This window comes from Colletotrichum acutatum (assembly GCF_030867785.1).
Source record: "Colletotrichum acutatum strain CBS 112980 chromosome Unknown BDZ83scaffold_21, whole genome shotgun sequence".
Taxonomy (NCBI): Eukaryota; Fungi; Ascomycota; class Sordariomycetes; order Glomerellales; family Glomerellaceae; genus Colletotrichum; species Colletotrichum acutatum.
Window position 1 is genome coordinate 1 of NW_026849015.1, and position 12,728 is coordinate 12,728.

General features: G+C 55.6%; 6 protein-coding genes across 6 annotated transcripts; 4 read left to right on the forward strand and 2 right to left on the reverse strand.

Moving 5' to 3' along the window:
• BDZ83DRAFT_611041 (uncharacterized protein) lies at positions 1–3,351 on the reverse strand. The gene is made up of 2 exons (XM_060507637.1): positions 385–3,351; positions 1–329 (listed from the first exon to the last, which is right to left on the reverse strand). Exons 1-2 carry the CDS (start codon positions 3,259–3,261, stop codon positions 294–296), a joined length of 2,913 nt encoding a protein of 970 aa, XP_060367849.1. The 5' UTR covers positions 3,262–3,351; the 3' UTR covers positions 1–293.
• A 98-nt stretch (positions 3,352–3,449) lies between these two features.
• On the forward strand, positions 3,450–4,772 carry BDZ83DRAFT_611044 (pre-mRNA-splicing factor ISY1). Its single transcript, XM_060507638.1, has 2 exons — positions 3,450–3,589; positions 3,641–4,772. The coding sequence occupies exons 1-2, from the start codon at positions 3,587–3,589 to the stop codon at positions 4,370–4,372; spliced, it is 735 nt and encodes a 244-aa protein (XP_060367850.1). The 5' UTR covers positions 3,450–3,586; the 3' UTR covers positions 4,373–4,772.
• A 143-nt stretch (positions 4,773–4,915) lies between these two features.
• On the forward strand, positions 4,916–5,372 carry BDZ83DRAFT_611046 (uncharacterized protein; the record flags this gene model as incomplete). Its single annotated transcript, XM_060507639.1, has 3 exons — positions 4,916–4,938; positions 5,022–5,193; positions 5,262–5,372. The coding sequence occupies 3 exons, from the start codon at positions 4,919–4,921 to the stop codon at positions 5,322–5,324; spliced, it is 255 nt and encodes an 84-aa protein (XP_060367851.1). The 3' UTR covers positions 5,325–5,372.
• Positions 5,373–5,374: 2 nt separating this feature from the next.
• Positions 5,375–7,456, forward strand: BDZ83DRAFT_611066 (Arb2 domain-containing protein). Its single transcript, XM_060507640.1, has 3 exons — positions 5,375–5,952; positions 6,002–6,117; positions 6,173–7,456. The coding sequence occupies exons 1-3, from the start codon at positions 5,501–5,503 to the stop codon at positions 7,312–7,314; spliced, it is 1,710 nt and encodes a 569-aa protein (XP_060367852.1). The 5' UTR covers positions 5,375–5,500; the 3' UTR covers positions 7,315–7,456.
• A 114-nt stretch (positions 7,457–7,570) lies between these two features.
• Positions 7,571–9,554, reverse strand: BDZ83DRAFT_611068 (uncharacterized protein). The gene has a single exon (XM_060507641.1). It carries the CDS (start codon positions 9,350–9,352, stop codon positions 7,673–7,675), a length of 1,680 nt encoding a protein of 559 aa, XP_060367853.1. The 5' UTR covers positions 9,353–9,554; the 3' UTR covers positions 7,571–7,672.
• A 144-nt stretch (positions 9,555–9,698) lies between these two features.
• Positions 9,699–11,557, forward strand: BDZ83DRAFT_611069 (ThiF family protein). Its single transcript, XM_060507642.1, has 3 exons — positions 9,699–10,040; positions 10,100–10,976; positions 11,033–11,557. Exons 1-3 carry the CDS (start codon positions 9,864–9,866, stop codon positions 11,500–11,502), a joined length of 1,524 nt encoding a protein of 507 aa, XP_060367854.1. The 5' UTR covers positions 9,699–9,863; the 3' UTR covers positions 11,503–11,557.
• Positions 11,558–12,728: the final 1,171 nt, after the last annotated feature.

Sequence of the window (12,728 nt, forward strand, 5' to 3'; positions counted from 1 at the left end):
GGCTGGACTCGTAACAATTGCATCACGCAAAACGGCTGTGGAAGCTGGTCCATTAACACAGCCTACAGCAAAACATGGGATCATGGCTACATCTAGACGCAACCCCAGGTTGTCACAAGAGACCGTGTAGAGTGGTACAATGCCAATAGCAACTTATTCCCATTTTCGCAACTTTGCGTCGACAACAGCATTCGTAGACAGCAAGTAAAGGTGGTTGTGAGGACACATGCAGGGACGTCATTGCATAAACTCAAACGACTCTATTATATCATGATATCATACAATACTTTTATCTACGCCCAACGCAAGTTGGTCTGCTTCTTGCGAACCTATTCCTCTTTATCAGCAAATAATCACAGATGTTTGCGGGAGAAGGAAACTTACAATGGGTCCCAACACGGTGACACCAACAGTGAGCGCAAGGACAGTCGAAATCAGGCTAATTTTGTTGAAGCCCTTGCCGAGGATATCAAACGCAAAGCTAGGCGCGACACGGCTCCCAAAGATGTCGATGCCATAGGAGAAGACCAAGCTGGTGCTCTCCACAACGGTAGGCGAGGTAATAATCTTCTGCACGCCAATGACGTCGCGCTGGTGGGTAATAACTTGTCTGGGGTCGATCTCAATGGCGGGGTGGTACCTGATCAGGCCCTCGGCCTCCATCTCCGCGGGTGTCGGGTCGCGTCCGACTGGGCGTCTCGGCTCCAGGAGCTGACGGGGAAGACTGACAATGGCGTGAGATTCTGGCAGGTAGCCTAGGACGTGGCGGCTAGTGATGCCCTGGCGAGTCTGCGTGACAGCAAGAGCGGCCAGAGGGGCAGACAAGATCCAGGCTTGGCTGATCACTGAGGGGAGGGGCACGCCGGTCGGGGTATCGACAGGCTCGGTAGAGGAGAAGTTGGCGGCATCACCAAGCGGGCCTCTGTCATCGGCGTACTCGCTCTCGTACAGGTCGGACACCACAATCTGGTTGCCCTTAAGGGTTTGTCCAGAAAGAGGCTGACCAGCATCATCCTTGAGAGAGTACTGTCCGAAGAACGAGCAGGCGAACCAGTTCTCGGCGAGGGTGCATTCGATGTTCTTATTGCCGTCAACTCCCTCATGGGTGGTGGAGTGGAGAACAGCGCCCGACACCGAGTCGATCAGGTAGACGTTGAGAGAAGATTTGGCGTTGCTGTAGGCAGAAACGACAATGGTGTTGGGGTTCAGGTACTTATACTTGACGCGTCTGTCGCCGAGAACACGTCCAATGGAAGCGATGGGATCGTGGACGGGGCGGGTTGCGATGTCGACAATCTCAAAGCCCGTTGGCGGAGAGAACTCCCAAGCAACCTGTTCCTTGCCTGTGCCTTCCTCGTTGATGTAGGTTAGGCCCTTTACTTCGTCTTTCAAGCCACGAACGACGACAGTCTGTGTGGGTATCCATGCAGAAGGAACGTCGCCGATAGCGCCTCCAACCCCAACGGGTGCGAGCCATGGTCCTGAAGGGCTATCGACAATGACGGCAGCTTGGGTTTGCACCCAGGAGCCTTCCGGCATTGAGTCAATCATCTTGCCAGTGTCTGTCTTGGCTATAACGTAATCGCCGAAGTGGCCTCGAACAGTGATAGTGGACTTGGCATCCTCAACAAAGATGCCCTTGATATCCCAGGTGTTCCAGGGGGCGATGTCGACAGCGTGAAGTTTCCAGATGACTTTGCCATGCTTGCTGATATCAATACCGAAAAGCTTGCCGCGTCTGGTCACCAGAACCACGATCTTGTTGAATCCAAAGGCATCGCGAGAAAGACAGAGGGTCTTTGACGTAATCTCAGCTCCAGTGATGCTGCTAACCAGACGCTGGGGGATGGAGGCGAGGTAGTCGGGCAGATAGGCGAGGTCATCAAAGTGGCGTTGGACACGGTGGATGTAAGCAGACAGGACGTTGTCGTGTGCCTCGGCTTCGAGGGTCTTGGCGAGGTCCTCGCTTTCGGGGATCTCTGCGAAGGCCGCGGCGACACCTCCGGTAAGACCTTCGGGGCGAACCCAGGCCTCCTCACCGTTGCGGACCAAAATCCAGTCATCCAGAGTAGTAACTGCGGCGCAGCGGACAGCAAAGTTGTCGGCAGCCTTCTTGATAACCTCAGATACGGCGTGAATAGCCGCAAATCTCTCATTTCCTTCCTTAAAGGCCCATTTTCCGAGGATGGCATGCGAGCTTGACGAGGTAAGAATAACCTCCTCCTCGGTGATGCGCGTGAACCAAACGTTAGCGCCCTCTGAGCTAGTCGAGAAAGCGCCCAGTCCAGGAAGGACAGGCAGCTCATGGTGCTTGGTGATGGCATTGTTCTTGATGTTGACGTGGTAGACCTCGCCCTTGTGGCTGTCAGAGGATCTGCTGTGCACCAAGAAATGCGGCTCCGCGTTGAGGTGATGCGGGGCATGGATAGCTACATCAAGGGTCCTGGGGAACGGGAGGGCAAACTCCTGCTTCGACTTTGTGCCCAGGACGTTGACCTTGAGCTTCGTGTGATCGCTATCGAGCCAGGCGACGATGGGAGACGCGGAGTTGGCGCCGACGAACATGACATCTCTTTTATCCGTCACGTCGCCTTTGCTGCCGAGGCTGATGTCGTCGATGCGCTTTCCAGTAAGCGTGTCGTGGACGGAAACTCTCACAGCCCACATACCGTCGTTTCCGTAGAGGCTGACAACAAAGATCTTCTCGATGTTGTTGGAAACCTGTAGCGGGATGGTTTTGGACGCATCCTTGTTCTCCCAAACGACAGTTCCGTCATTCCCATTAAGCCTTCTCAGGACGGTAGAGCCATCCTCCTCTTCGAAAAGCGCCAGCACATCCTTGCGTCCGTTTTCTGTCATCTCCATGACTTCCAAATCCTTGATTGTACCTGTGAAGTCGATCCACCAGGCGTTCCTGCCAGACAAGGCGTTCCAGGCATGCACTGAGCTTCCGTACGCAGACACAACCCAATCCTCGTCCTCGGCCGCTCGCAAGTGTCCGCCTCCATTCGTGGTATTGCCCGTCAGAAGTTGGCGCCAGACGACCGCGCCGTTGCTGGGATTGACGGCTCCGAGGACGCCAACATCGCTGAGGGTGTAGAGGAGCGAAGCCTTATCGTCGCGCCGGGGCTTGTGGAATAGGGTGGTCTCGACCTGGGGAACGCCGATGAGCTCGTGATGGTAATCGATGTCGCCAACCTCGTCGACGAACACCGCGCCGACGAGCGACGTAGCTGCGAGAAGCAGCGTCGTAAGGCGCATGGTGATGGGGTGTGGTGCTTTGAGCTTGTCGTGGAGTTGGACAGCTCCGAAAGTGTGTGAAGCTCGCACGTCACTTGGTGGTGGGAGCAGTGCTGTACGATTAGTGTGCAGAGCACAGCGTACCTTACCTCGTCCACAGTGGAAGGCCCCATATTTCCGTTGGAGACGTCGGGTGGTTGATTGGATGTGGGGGAAGGCCCGTGCCAGGCGCGCAACATTGACGACCGAAAGCTTTCAGAAGACGACAGCGCCTTCTTCTCCAGAGCCAAACCAAACCACATTCGCAAGAAGCCCAGCGCTCTCTCCCGTCGCCAAAGCTCTCAAAATGGTATGTGAACGTCCCGTATACGTCCAAGTTGTAAAATGCTAATAGGTGCAGGCGCGAAACTCGGAAAAGGCGCAGTCCATGCTGTTTCGCTTTCGCGAGGCGCAAGCAGCAGACCTGGGCATTATCGACATTGGCCGGACAAGACGACCAAGAGTTATCACCGAAGTCGATTCGATACCATCATGCGAGAAGTGGCGTGGCCAAGTGTTGAAGGAGATCTCGCGCAAGGTCTCCAAGATTCAAGACACCGCCCTTAGTGACTACCAGATCCGCGACCTCAACGACGAAATCAACAAGCTCATGAGGGAAAAGTACATGTGGGAGGTGCAAATACGGAATCTCGGTGGACCTAACTACATGCGCGGAGGCGGCAAGATATACGACGAAGAGGGACGAGAGATACCAGGAGGCGGGAAAGGCTATCGATATTTTGGACGCGCGCGAGACTTGCCCGGAGTTAAGGAGCTATTCGACGCAGCCAAGGCAAAGGCCACAAACGAGAAACCACTGGAGACGAGGGACGACTTGCGGAAACAGGTTGATGCGGCGTACTACGGTTACGCGCCAGATGAGGAGGACCCGGAACTGCTGGCGTACGAGCTCGCAAAGGAAGAAGAGGCCCTGGCGCACATGGCGAAGGCAGGAAAGCAACAACTACCGCCTGATTGGGAGGCTTTGCCGGGCGACACAGGCGACGGAAAGGGCTGGGAGCTGCCGACGCTGGAGGAGGTGCAAGAAGAGTTGATCAACAGGCGGCGGCAGAAGCTCTTGGACCAATTATAGCAGCCAACCCGCGCGCTGCCTTTTCGGTTACGATGAGAACTGCTTTGATCTTTTTGGAGGGTCACTGGTGTTTTTCGAGAGGTCGTGTCGCTGCTGTATCATATTGCAAAGTTTGGGGTTCAGTCATAGCCTGAGATGATGGCTGGCGTTCTTGGAGGGTTTACGGCTAATCGAATACCAAAAATGCTATTTCTCTGAGCTCAAATGTTGTCGACACTGAACCAAGTATTTATCTTGAAAAACGCTTGCCATCGCCAGCTGCCAGTGCTGGCATGAGGTTTACCAAAGACAAGGTGCCTAGGCAGGGTGACCTTTGGTGTGCTCGGTGAAGCTCGGTGAGAGATAAGATAACGCCTTTCACGTGACCCATCGCGAACTTCAATCCGAGCTTCGAAAGCTCGACTTTTGCGATTGCACGATCAGCGTCTCCCCGTTCAATACGTCACAACCTCCGCCAAAATGTCGATGTTCCGCGCGAAGAAGCTCGATCTGGGATGTTTCGTCAACATCCGGACGATTCGTGACCACACGAAGCGCCAGGTCTTTATGCAAAACGAGCCCGAGAGGTTAGCAGCGCCGAACCTCCTACACCCCCTTTACAACCGACGACGCCAATTGAATTGCAACTGATCCGAAACCCGTGAAACAGACAAGCTCTCCGATACATTATTCAGAACACGACTCTCCCGGGTCGTGTGCGCGCCGAGGCGCAGCTTCAGCTGGGTCAGATGCACTGCTACACCCGGCCGACGCAGATCAAGAACCGATGCATTTTGGGTGGCAAGGCCAGGGGTGTCTTCCGCGACTTCAAGATGACGAGGGTATGTCAAAATCGTGACTGTCCTTCGCAGTTGGGTTTAGATTCGCGTAGGCTGACTAGAGAGTACAGTTCAACTTCCGTATGCAAGCGTACGAGGGTAACATTCCCGGTGTCAAGAAGGCCAGTTGGTAGACGAATATGCGGCGGAGGACGATTTAAAAAAAAAAAAAAAGCAGGGAAATACTGTTGTAAGATACAACGAAAGGGCGCGTGTACCTTTCAGACGGCATGCTACGCTCGCGAGCTTGCTCATAGACGGATGGTTTAGGGATTGGCGTTTGGCTGCATGTTGGCACCCTAAGAAGCATATGTACAGATACAAATACTGGCAAACCATGTACAACACATCTCAGTTCACGTGCAGATCAGATCTGTTTGATAGCGGACGATGTTCTTTCTGCATACCTCGCATATATCTACCAAGGCAGGAAGTCTCACGAGTGCAGTTGCCTTCTCATTCAACAAGAGGCTCTGGATCTGTTTTCGATCGTTGGCTTTGGAGTTCCTTCCTGCTCACTGCTGCCGTTTCGTTTTCATCTTATCATTTTTTGGTCCCTCTCCTGCTCTCCCACCGAATTTATCTCAGCCTCATTCCCCGTCTCTTCAAAACCGATAATACAAAGTGTCTTCTCAACCATCTTTCGTTCTACACTCCAATACTTCCCAATCCCGTCCTCTGTTCAGCAGCCACCATGTTCCGCCGTCGCTGGTCTGGTCTCCCCAAAGACCCTATCTTCTCATCTAGCTTGGAAGACCTTGGGTTTGCAGCCTTTTCCGTTACAAGCCGTGACCAGAGCTAACATTTCCAGCTATTTCATCAACGACCAAGATGAGATCCGCAACATCAAGGAACCCAATTACTACTTCAAGTACTATCTCACCAAGAACGGCCGCGTAAATGATCGCCAGCGCTTTCATTTCAATGGCAAGTGCCCATCACTATTGACCTTAATTGCGCTTCCTTCCTGACTCTCATACAGATGCGATCCGTGACATTGTTCACGGCCGTCTCGAAAAGGAAGGCTTGAAGAAGGTCCTTCTACCTCTCAGCGTCGAGCCAACGTCGCCCAACGTGCCCATCTTTACGAGTGCCAACCTGGCCTCTGCCTCGCGCGTCGTAGTGATCTTTGGCGAGCCCAGCCAGGATCTCGGCAACTTGGCCCTCCGAGTCGTCAACGGTCCCGGCGGTATCAACAAGGGCAGCATGGTCTCGGTCGTTCAGGAAATCAACCGCCAGAGAGCTTCGCCTTCCGATGATGGTTCTCCCGGAATCATAATCGCCAACACGGGCGAGCTCTGGTGGTGGCCGGAAGGCAAAAAAGCCCTGAGCCCGACTTCGGCTATGGCCGTTCCCAGGAAGAGCATGGTTCACCACGGCCGCGCCAATAACCCAAAGTATCACTCAATCCCGAATAACGAGACCCCCGAAACCCACATTGCGTACGTTCTCAACGAGGTCATTCCATCGCTTCTACCGCCAAACGCTCGCCTGGACATCATCGGCATAGGCCTTGGCGCCGACCACGCGACCAGAGTGTTAGACACACCCGAGACGTGGTCTACCCTCGGTCACCGCATCAACACCTTGTCCTTGCTAGGTAGCACAACCAGCGTCGATGAACTCTCTTACCAACCCCTCAAAGAGTTCCTCCCTCGCCGCGCTCGAGCGTACATCACAGATGAAGCGCCTGCACTTACACCCTTGGCGCAGCCCGGCGGCAATCCGAACACGGCCTCATTCACACAGCACGGCTGCACGGTCTACAGCTCCGGCGAAGTCTACCTCGTCGAGTGCATGCTCGTCACCAGCCACGTCCCCATACTCGACTGGGTCCAAGAGGTCGCTCTCGCCGGCCCCGACTACCGCCACCCGGAGGTTGTCGCCGTCGACCCCTATGTGCCGACTGAGGAGGAGTGGGCCGCAGGTGGATTCGATGAGCGGTGGAAAAGTATGCCCGAATTTGCAAAGCCGAGTATCGGATATGCCATGGCGCCTGAGGACCATGAGCATTGCCAGGTCCTGGAAGGTATTCAGAAGCTTGCGGTTGAAGAGGACGAGAAGCAGAGTGATGCCTGGGAGGAATCCCGAGGGATGATGATGGGTCGTCACATAGACAGATAGGAGATGGTAGCATATGGGACGTTATGCCCGGCTGGGCACGATGATTACGTTTGGGCCTCAAACATTTAATTGGAGAACGGGCGTGAGGCAGTTAGTCGTGATCATAAAAGCTAGCAACTCACATTTACTCTGCCATTCACGCTGAAAAGGCCGCCGTGACTTGTGGATGGGCAAATATGACATACACAATGTGTCCCTTACCCGTGATCATTGGTGATTGTGAGGCTTCGCTGCCAGCACCTGTGGAAAAAAGGCATCGAATGTGCAAATGGTATCATTGACATATAAATTGCCGAACAACATTGTTGTACAAACTACACCCTGTTCGCAGCGCCATCTGCATCAGAACAACCACCTCCTACACCTGAAGCAACGAAGCCAACCCAGCAACAGGCGGCTCAACCTGCACCAACAGCTCCCTGGTCCGCCGTATCCTCTCCTTGACGACCTTCTCCTCCGCCGCCCACCTGCTCTCCTCCGTCTTGGTCTCTGTCCAGAACCCAAACGCGGATTTCGTCGGCGCGGCCTGATTCTTGGCCTCCTCTTCCCGAGCCAAGCTGGCCACCATGGCAGACCAGTTCTGCAGTCCCGTGCCGAGACACTCGCGGCACGTCTTGCGGGCCTCCTTGTCGCCGCCAATCGGGCCGAGCTTGCGCAGCTGCTCCTCGGCGAGGTCGACGGCGTCGCGCGTCCACGCGAGGCCCTCGTCGCGGTTCGCGACCTGCTTTTTGGAAGAGGAGTCCTTTGCGGCAGCGGCGGCGGCATAGATGATTTCGCCAATGTAGAGGTTCAGACCGGCCTCTTCGCAGAGTTCCTTCGAGTGGCGCCAGGGCGGGCGGGTGCCGTCCTCCGGTGGGGCGGGGTACCTAGGTGCCTGTGCGAGGTTCCATATCCTCTGCCACAGTGTCGTGGGCGTCTCTGTGGGACGTTCTTGACCCGGGAGAGGAACCTGGGGTAGGGTGCGGCGGGCGCGGAGAACGGAGATGAAGATGGGGAGGGCAGCATTCACGTCGTCGTTGCGCGCCTTGTGGAGGGCGATGGAAGTGAGGACAGTCAGCACGTTCTCGGACGGCAACGTTGTCTTCTTATCGTTGATGGTGTATGTGCGGGGGTCGACGAGGGGAGGGTCGCTCGGGCCGGTCGCGGTGGCTAGGGTGAGCGCCCACTGGTACATGCGCTCGGCGGCGTCAGGCATCTGCTTATAGTCGAGGAAAGAGGCGTAGGCGAGGGCGGCGTCCATCTTTTGGCGGTCAGTGAAGCCCTTTGTGGTGAGGATGCGGAGGTAGTGGTTCTCGGCGGGCTCATAGGCGACCTCGCAGTCCTCCTCCCGGGGCGCGCTCTCCGCGCCGGGCGGGATGGGTTTCGGGTGCGGGTTTGAGGGGCCCAGGACGACGTCGGCGGGGAAGATGATGTTCCTCGTCCGGTCCTTGACCCAGCCGTCAAGCTGCTCCGCCGCCTGCGCCATGAGCATCAGCACCTCGTAGTAACCCCGCCTCCAGTTCTCGCTCTTGACCGAGACGTCCTTGCCCGCGTTGCCGATGCCGTCGATGGATAGAGGTTCGTCGAGAAGCTCCCGGATCGCCGCGCCGTCAATATCCGGATTCTCCAGCCGAGCCAGCGCGCCTCTGCACGTCACGATGACCTCGACCCAGTTCACGCTGTGGCCGGGCGTGTCTCGGGCGGCGTTCTTGGCGCCGCGGATGCCCATGCGCGTCAGGTAGGACCACTCGTGCGGCGTAGGATATTCTTTCTCCATCCCTTCCTGGTTCAGTAGGAAGACGATGCCGAGGATGCAGAGGGCGCCGCCCCAGATGGAGACATTATAGCGGAGGAAGAGGCGGCCCTCATAGCGCAGGAAGCGCTTCTTTTCTGTGGTGAAGTAGCGGGCCCGCGGGGCTGTGACGACGGGGATCGAGAGGAAGGGAAGCTGTGGCCTGCCTCGGGAGGTGAGGGATGTGTTGCTAGTGAAGGGCCGGGTGGTCTGGAGCTGGAAGAGCCTCTGGAGGAGGATTCGGCGGAGGGCTAGGCGCTGGCGCATCGTGGCTGCGGGCCGGGGACACTTCAAATCGGGAGAATTGTTGTACTCATGCGGTTGTAATGGTCTTTGAGCGGGAGGGTATCCGTCGGTAGTTGCGTCGAAGCTTGGTTCTTTGCGGTAGAATTAAACATTCGGGAAGCTCAGAGCTTGAAGTGACCAGGGAGCTTCCAAACCGAAGTGGTCGATGCATCCAAGATTCGATGCCGAAGTGGGGCCATTGGTGGCCGGTGCGGTCGGTGGTGTCGGTGGGCGAATGTTCCGCTGTCAGCTGGAATTGGAGATGGTGATTGGTCACTCACCTGTAGCAACTTTTTTTTTTCCTCTGACCGGCGAAGGTGCCATAGAGGCCTGAGTTTGCTGCTTAGACCCATCTCCAGTGATTTTGAGAGGGTCTTCCTGAAGCTCGTGTAAGACTGGCTTGACAGAAAGCCATTCAAGGCACTTCCCCTTCTCTATTGCTTGATATTCCACTAAGCTCGTCATCTTGCATAATGAGTGTGCGAGGTTGAAAATGTCTTCATTTTTCTCTAAAGCGGCGTCAAGTCCGCATGCGCAACTGGCCGCTACCGCTGTGTTGTCAGGCGCCACGGTAGCATGTCTCATCCTTGGCTACCAAGCATTTGAAAGAAAAGAACGAATTCAAGATCTCAAAAAGTCCATCCCTTCCTCCCCTGAAGAAGCTGCCAAGGTTCATACATCTTTCTCTGTGCCGTTCAAGAAGATCAAAAAACTAATCAAATCTCACAGCTCACTCGGTACGGCGCCGCATCGCCCCCAGTAGACAAGGAGGATGCCCGCAACCAGGCCCTCGCCAGGAGAGCCCAGGCCGGCGACTTTGACGAGGAACTCATTCTCGAGCAACTCGCCCGCAACAGGGTCTTCCTGAAAGACGACGGCCTGCAAAAGCTCCGCAACGCCTTCGTCATCGTCGTCGGCTGCGGCGGCGTCGGCTCCCACTGCACCGCCGCCCTCGCCCGCTCGGGCGTCTCCAAGATCCGCCTCATCGACTTCGACCAGGTCACCCTCAGCTCCCTCAACCGACACGCCGTCGCCACGCTGGCGGACGTCGGCATCCCCAAAGTCCAGTGCCTCTACCGCCGCCTCATCGCCATCGCCCCCTGGGCCAAGTACGAGCTCAAGAACCAAAAGTTTGAAAAAATTGCCGCCGACGCGCTGCTTGCGCCTTGGGCCGAGGACGGACAGAAGCCGGACTACGTCGTCGACGCGATTGACAACATTGATACAAAGGTCGCTCTGCTCAAGTACTGCCATGATCACGGCATCCCCGTCATCTCCTCCATGGGAGCCGGGGCCAAGGGCGATCCCACTCGCGTTAACGTTGGCGATATCGGAGCCAGCACCGACGACGGGCTTTCCAGAGCTACCCGCAGGAAGCTAAAGCTGCAGGGCGTGACAGGCGGTATTCCTGTCGTGTTCTCGACTGAGGTCGCCGGCGAGGGCAAGGCTGCTCTCTTGCCGCTCGACGAGGAAGAGTTCAAGAAGGGCCAGGTTGGCGATCTCAGTGTTTTGCCGACTTTCAGAGTCCGAATTCTGCCCGTGCTTGGAACCATGCCCGCAGTCTTTGGATACATTGCCGCGAACCACGTCATTCTCAGTATTTCAGGTAAGAAAACCATGAAGCGATTACATCTGATCTTCCAGGGCTAATAAAGCTTCTAGGATACCCCCTTGATTACGTCCCGGCCAAGAACCGCGACAAGCTCTACACAGACATTGTAGCATTCGTCCAAGGCTCCGAGACGAGAATCGTCCACCACAGATTCGGTATCGAAGAGTCCAAGGGTCTCCGCATCCCAGTCTCCCTCGGCGACGCCGCCTTCTTGACCGAGGAACTGTGGAAGGGACGGAGCGCCGTCACCGGTCTCATCAACAGACTTGTGCTGGTACGGTGGAGACGGCCCGAGGGCCAGACCAAGCTGCGCATTGGGGAGGGCGCTGAGGAGCAGAAGTGGTCCAACATTCGCTTCCGCGACTTGGTCTGTATGACTAGAGACGAGGCTCTCCGTCACGAGAAGGAGTACCTTAAAAAGGACGATACCAAGTTGGAGGACCTGTACGATGCGGACGTGATTGCCCGGATAGAGGCTAGGTTGAAGGAAGCTATCGAGGTCGAGAAGGATAGACTTTGAGTAGATGGTCATCATCTTAGAACCATAACACAAGTGTATGATTGAAAACCATGCGTTCTTTTTTTTTTCTCGTTCAGATGACCCTCAAGCTTGCTCTCAATGTCAGCTCGAGAGAGGCAAGGGGTGTGGCTGGTGGTGCGATGTAAATGTGGCTGTGCGAGATTAAAGTGGAGGGCGCCCAAAGCTCCCGTCGTCGCGCGGCGCGCTTGACTGGACTTCTTCAACCGCGACTTGCTTCTTCCACCTTCAACCGAAGAGGTCTCCCGACTGCCAACTCTGCCACCGTTGACACAAAAGATGGGCGCGAAAATTCTAGAGTTTGTTCCCAGCACAGGCTGTTGGATCTAGAGTTCCTGCTCTCAAACCCAGTGCCTTGAGCAGGTGAGCTGCTTCGTGTGGAACATGAGAATCGGGGCCATCTTGGCTGACCTCATCCCAACAGCTACGCTCCAGCCTCAGCTTCTACAAAGTGCTGAAGTTTTCCTTGTATTCTTTTCTAACAATCCCTTCTATGGCTGGAATCAGCTAGATTTCCAGCTTCTCGAGTGAGATCTGGCAAGAACCCCTTCCAGGCGCGTGCCGGGGATATTCCCATGTTGCCTTTCTCAATACTCGTCTCTCCTTTCTCTCGGAATGTCACGTTGGTTCTCGTTTTGTTTCCGACATGCTTTACCAGTCTTCTTTGCCAAGTTTTATCGTCCACCCAATACACCTTCCTAACCCCCTTCCCTCACTCCGCCTGCATTGATGAAAGCTTTCACAAACGGTTACGGGACCATCGGGTTTGCGGTTCTGCAACGGAACCCTCCTCTCGATGGCAAGACCAGCACCAAAGAACAGAGATCTGAGCAGGCACCCATCTGGATTTCCCCAGCATGGGATGTTTTCGCTGCGTTTGCTGCAACAGCTGGCGCCACGTTCTTCGAAATCTCGTGCCGCAATGACGACATTTTGTAGTTCCTAGAAGCATTTCCTCCCTGTGCGTCACAGAGGGCACTCTTTTCGGAGGTGCTTGCCGTATCTGCCTCGGAGAGTTCTTGCTCATGACAGAACGAAGTATAGTTTTCAATCGGAGCTGGCCGGTGAGCTAGCAGTATCCTTTTCGACAGCGTCACACAGGGGAAGTGAAGAGCTAACTTCGGCTGCAGTTTTCGAGAACTGCCAGCCTAGCGGCCTACGCAGCAAACACGATATAGAATTGCCCGGTGATGACCATAGTCCAAATA

What these genes read in the sequence shown, in the direction of transcription:
- BDZ83DRAFT_611066 (XM_060507640.1), top strand. Translation starts at nt 5,501, where the DNA reads ATGTACAGATACAAATACTGGCAAACCATGTACAACACATCTCAGTTC. An exon ending in TCTAGCTTGGAAGACCTTGG is followed by an intron (nt 5,953 to 6,001) that starts GTTTGCAGCCTT and finishes TAACATTTCCAG; the next exon opens with CTATTTCATCAACGACCAAG. An exon ending in CCAGCGCTTTCATTTCAATG is followed by an intron (nt 6,118 to 6,172) that starts GCAAGTGCCCAT and finishes ACTCTCATACAG; the next exon opens with ATGCGATCCGTGACATTGTT.
- BDZ83DRAFT_611068 (XM_060507641.1), bottom strand. Translation starts at nt 9,352, where the DNA reads ATGCGCCAGCGCCTAGCCCTCCGCCGAATCCTCCTCCAGAGGCTCTTC.
- BDZ83DRAFT_611069 (XM_060507642.1), top strand. Translation starts at nt 9,864, where the DNA reads ATGTCTTCATTTTTCTCTAAAGCGGCGTCAAGTCCGCATGCGCAACTG. An exon ending in CCCCTGAAGAAGCTGCCAAG is followed by an intron (nt 10,041 to 10,099) that starts GTTCATACATCT and finishes CAAATCTCACAG; the next exon opens with CTCACTCGGTACGGCGCCGC. An exon ending in CGTCATTCTCAGTATTTCAG is followed by an intron (nt 10,977 to 11,032) that starts GTAAGAAAACCA and finishes TAAAGCTTCTAG; the next exon opens with GATACCCCCTTGATTACGTC.
- BDZ83DRAFT_611041 (XM_060507637.1), bottom strand. Translation starts at nt 3,261, where the DNA reads ATGCGCCTTACGACGCTGCTTCTCGCAGCTACGTCGCTCGTCGGCGCG. An exon ending in TCACCGTGTTGGGACCCATT is followed by an intron (nt 330 to 384) that starts GTAAGTTTCCTT and finishes AAAGAGGAATAG; the next exon opens with GTTCGCAAGAAGCAGACCAA.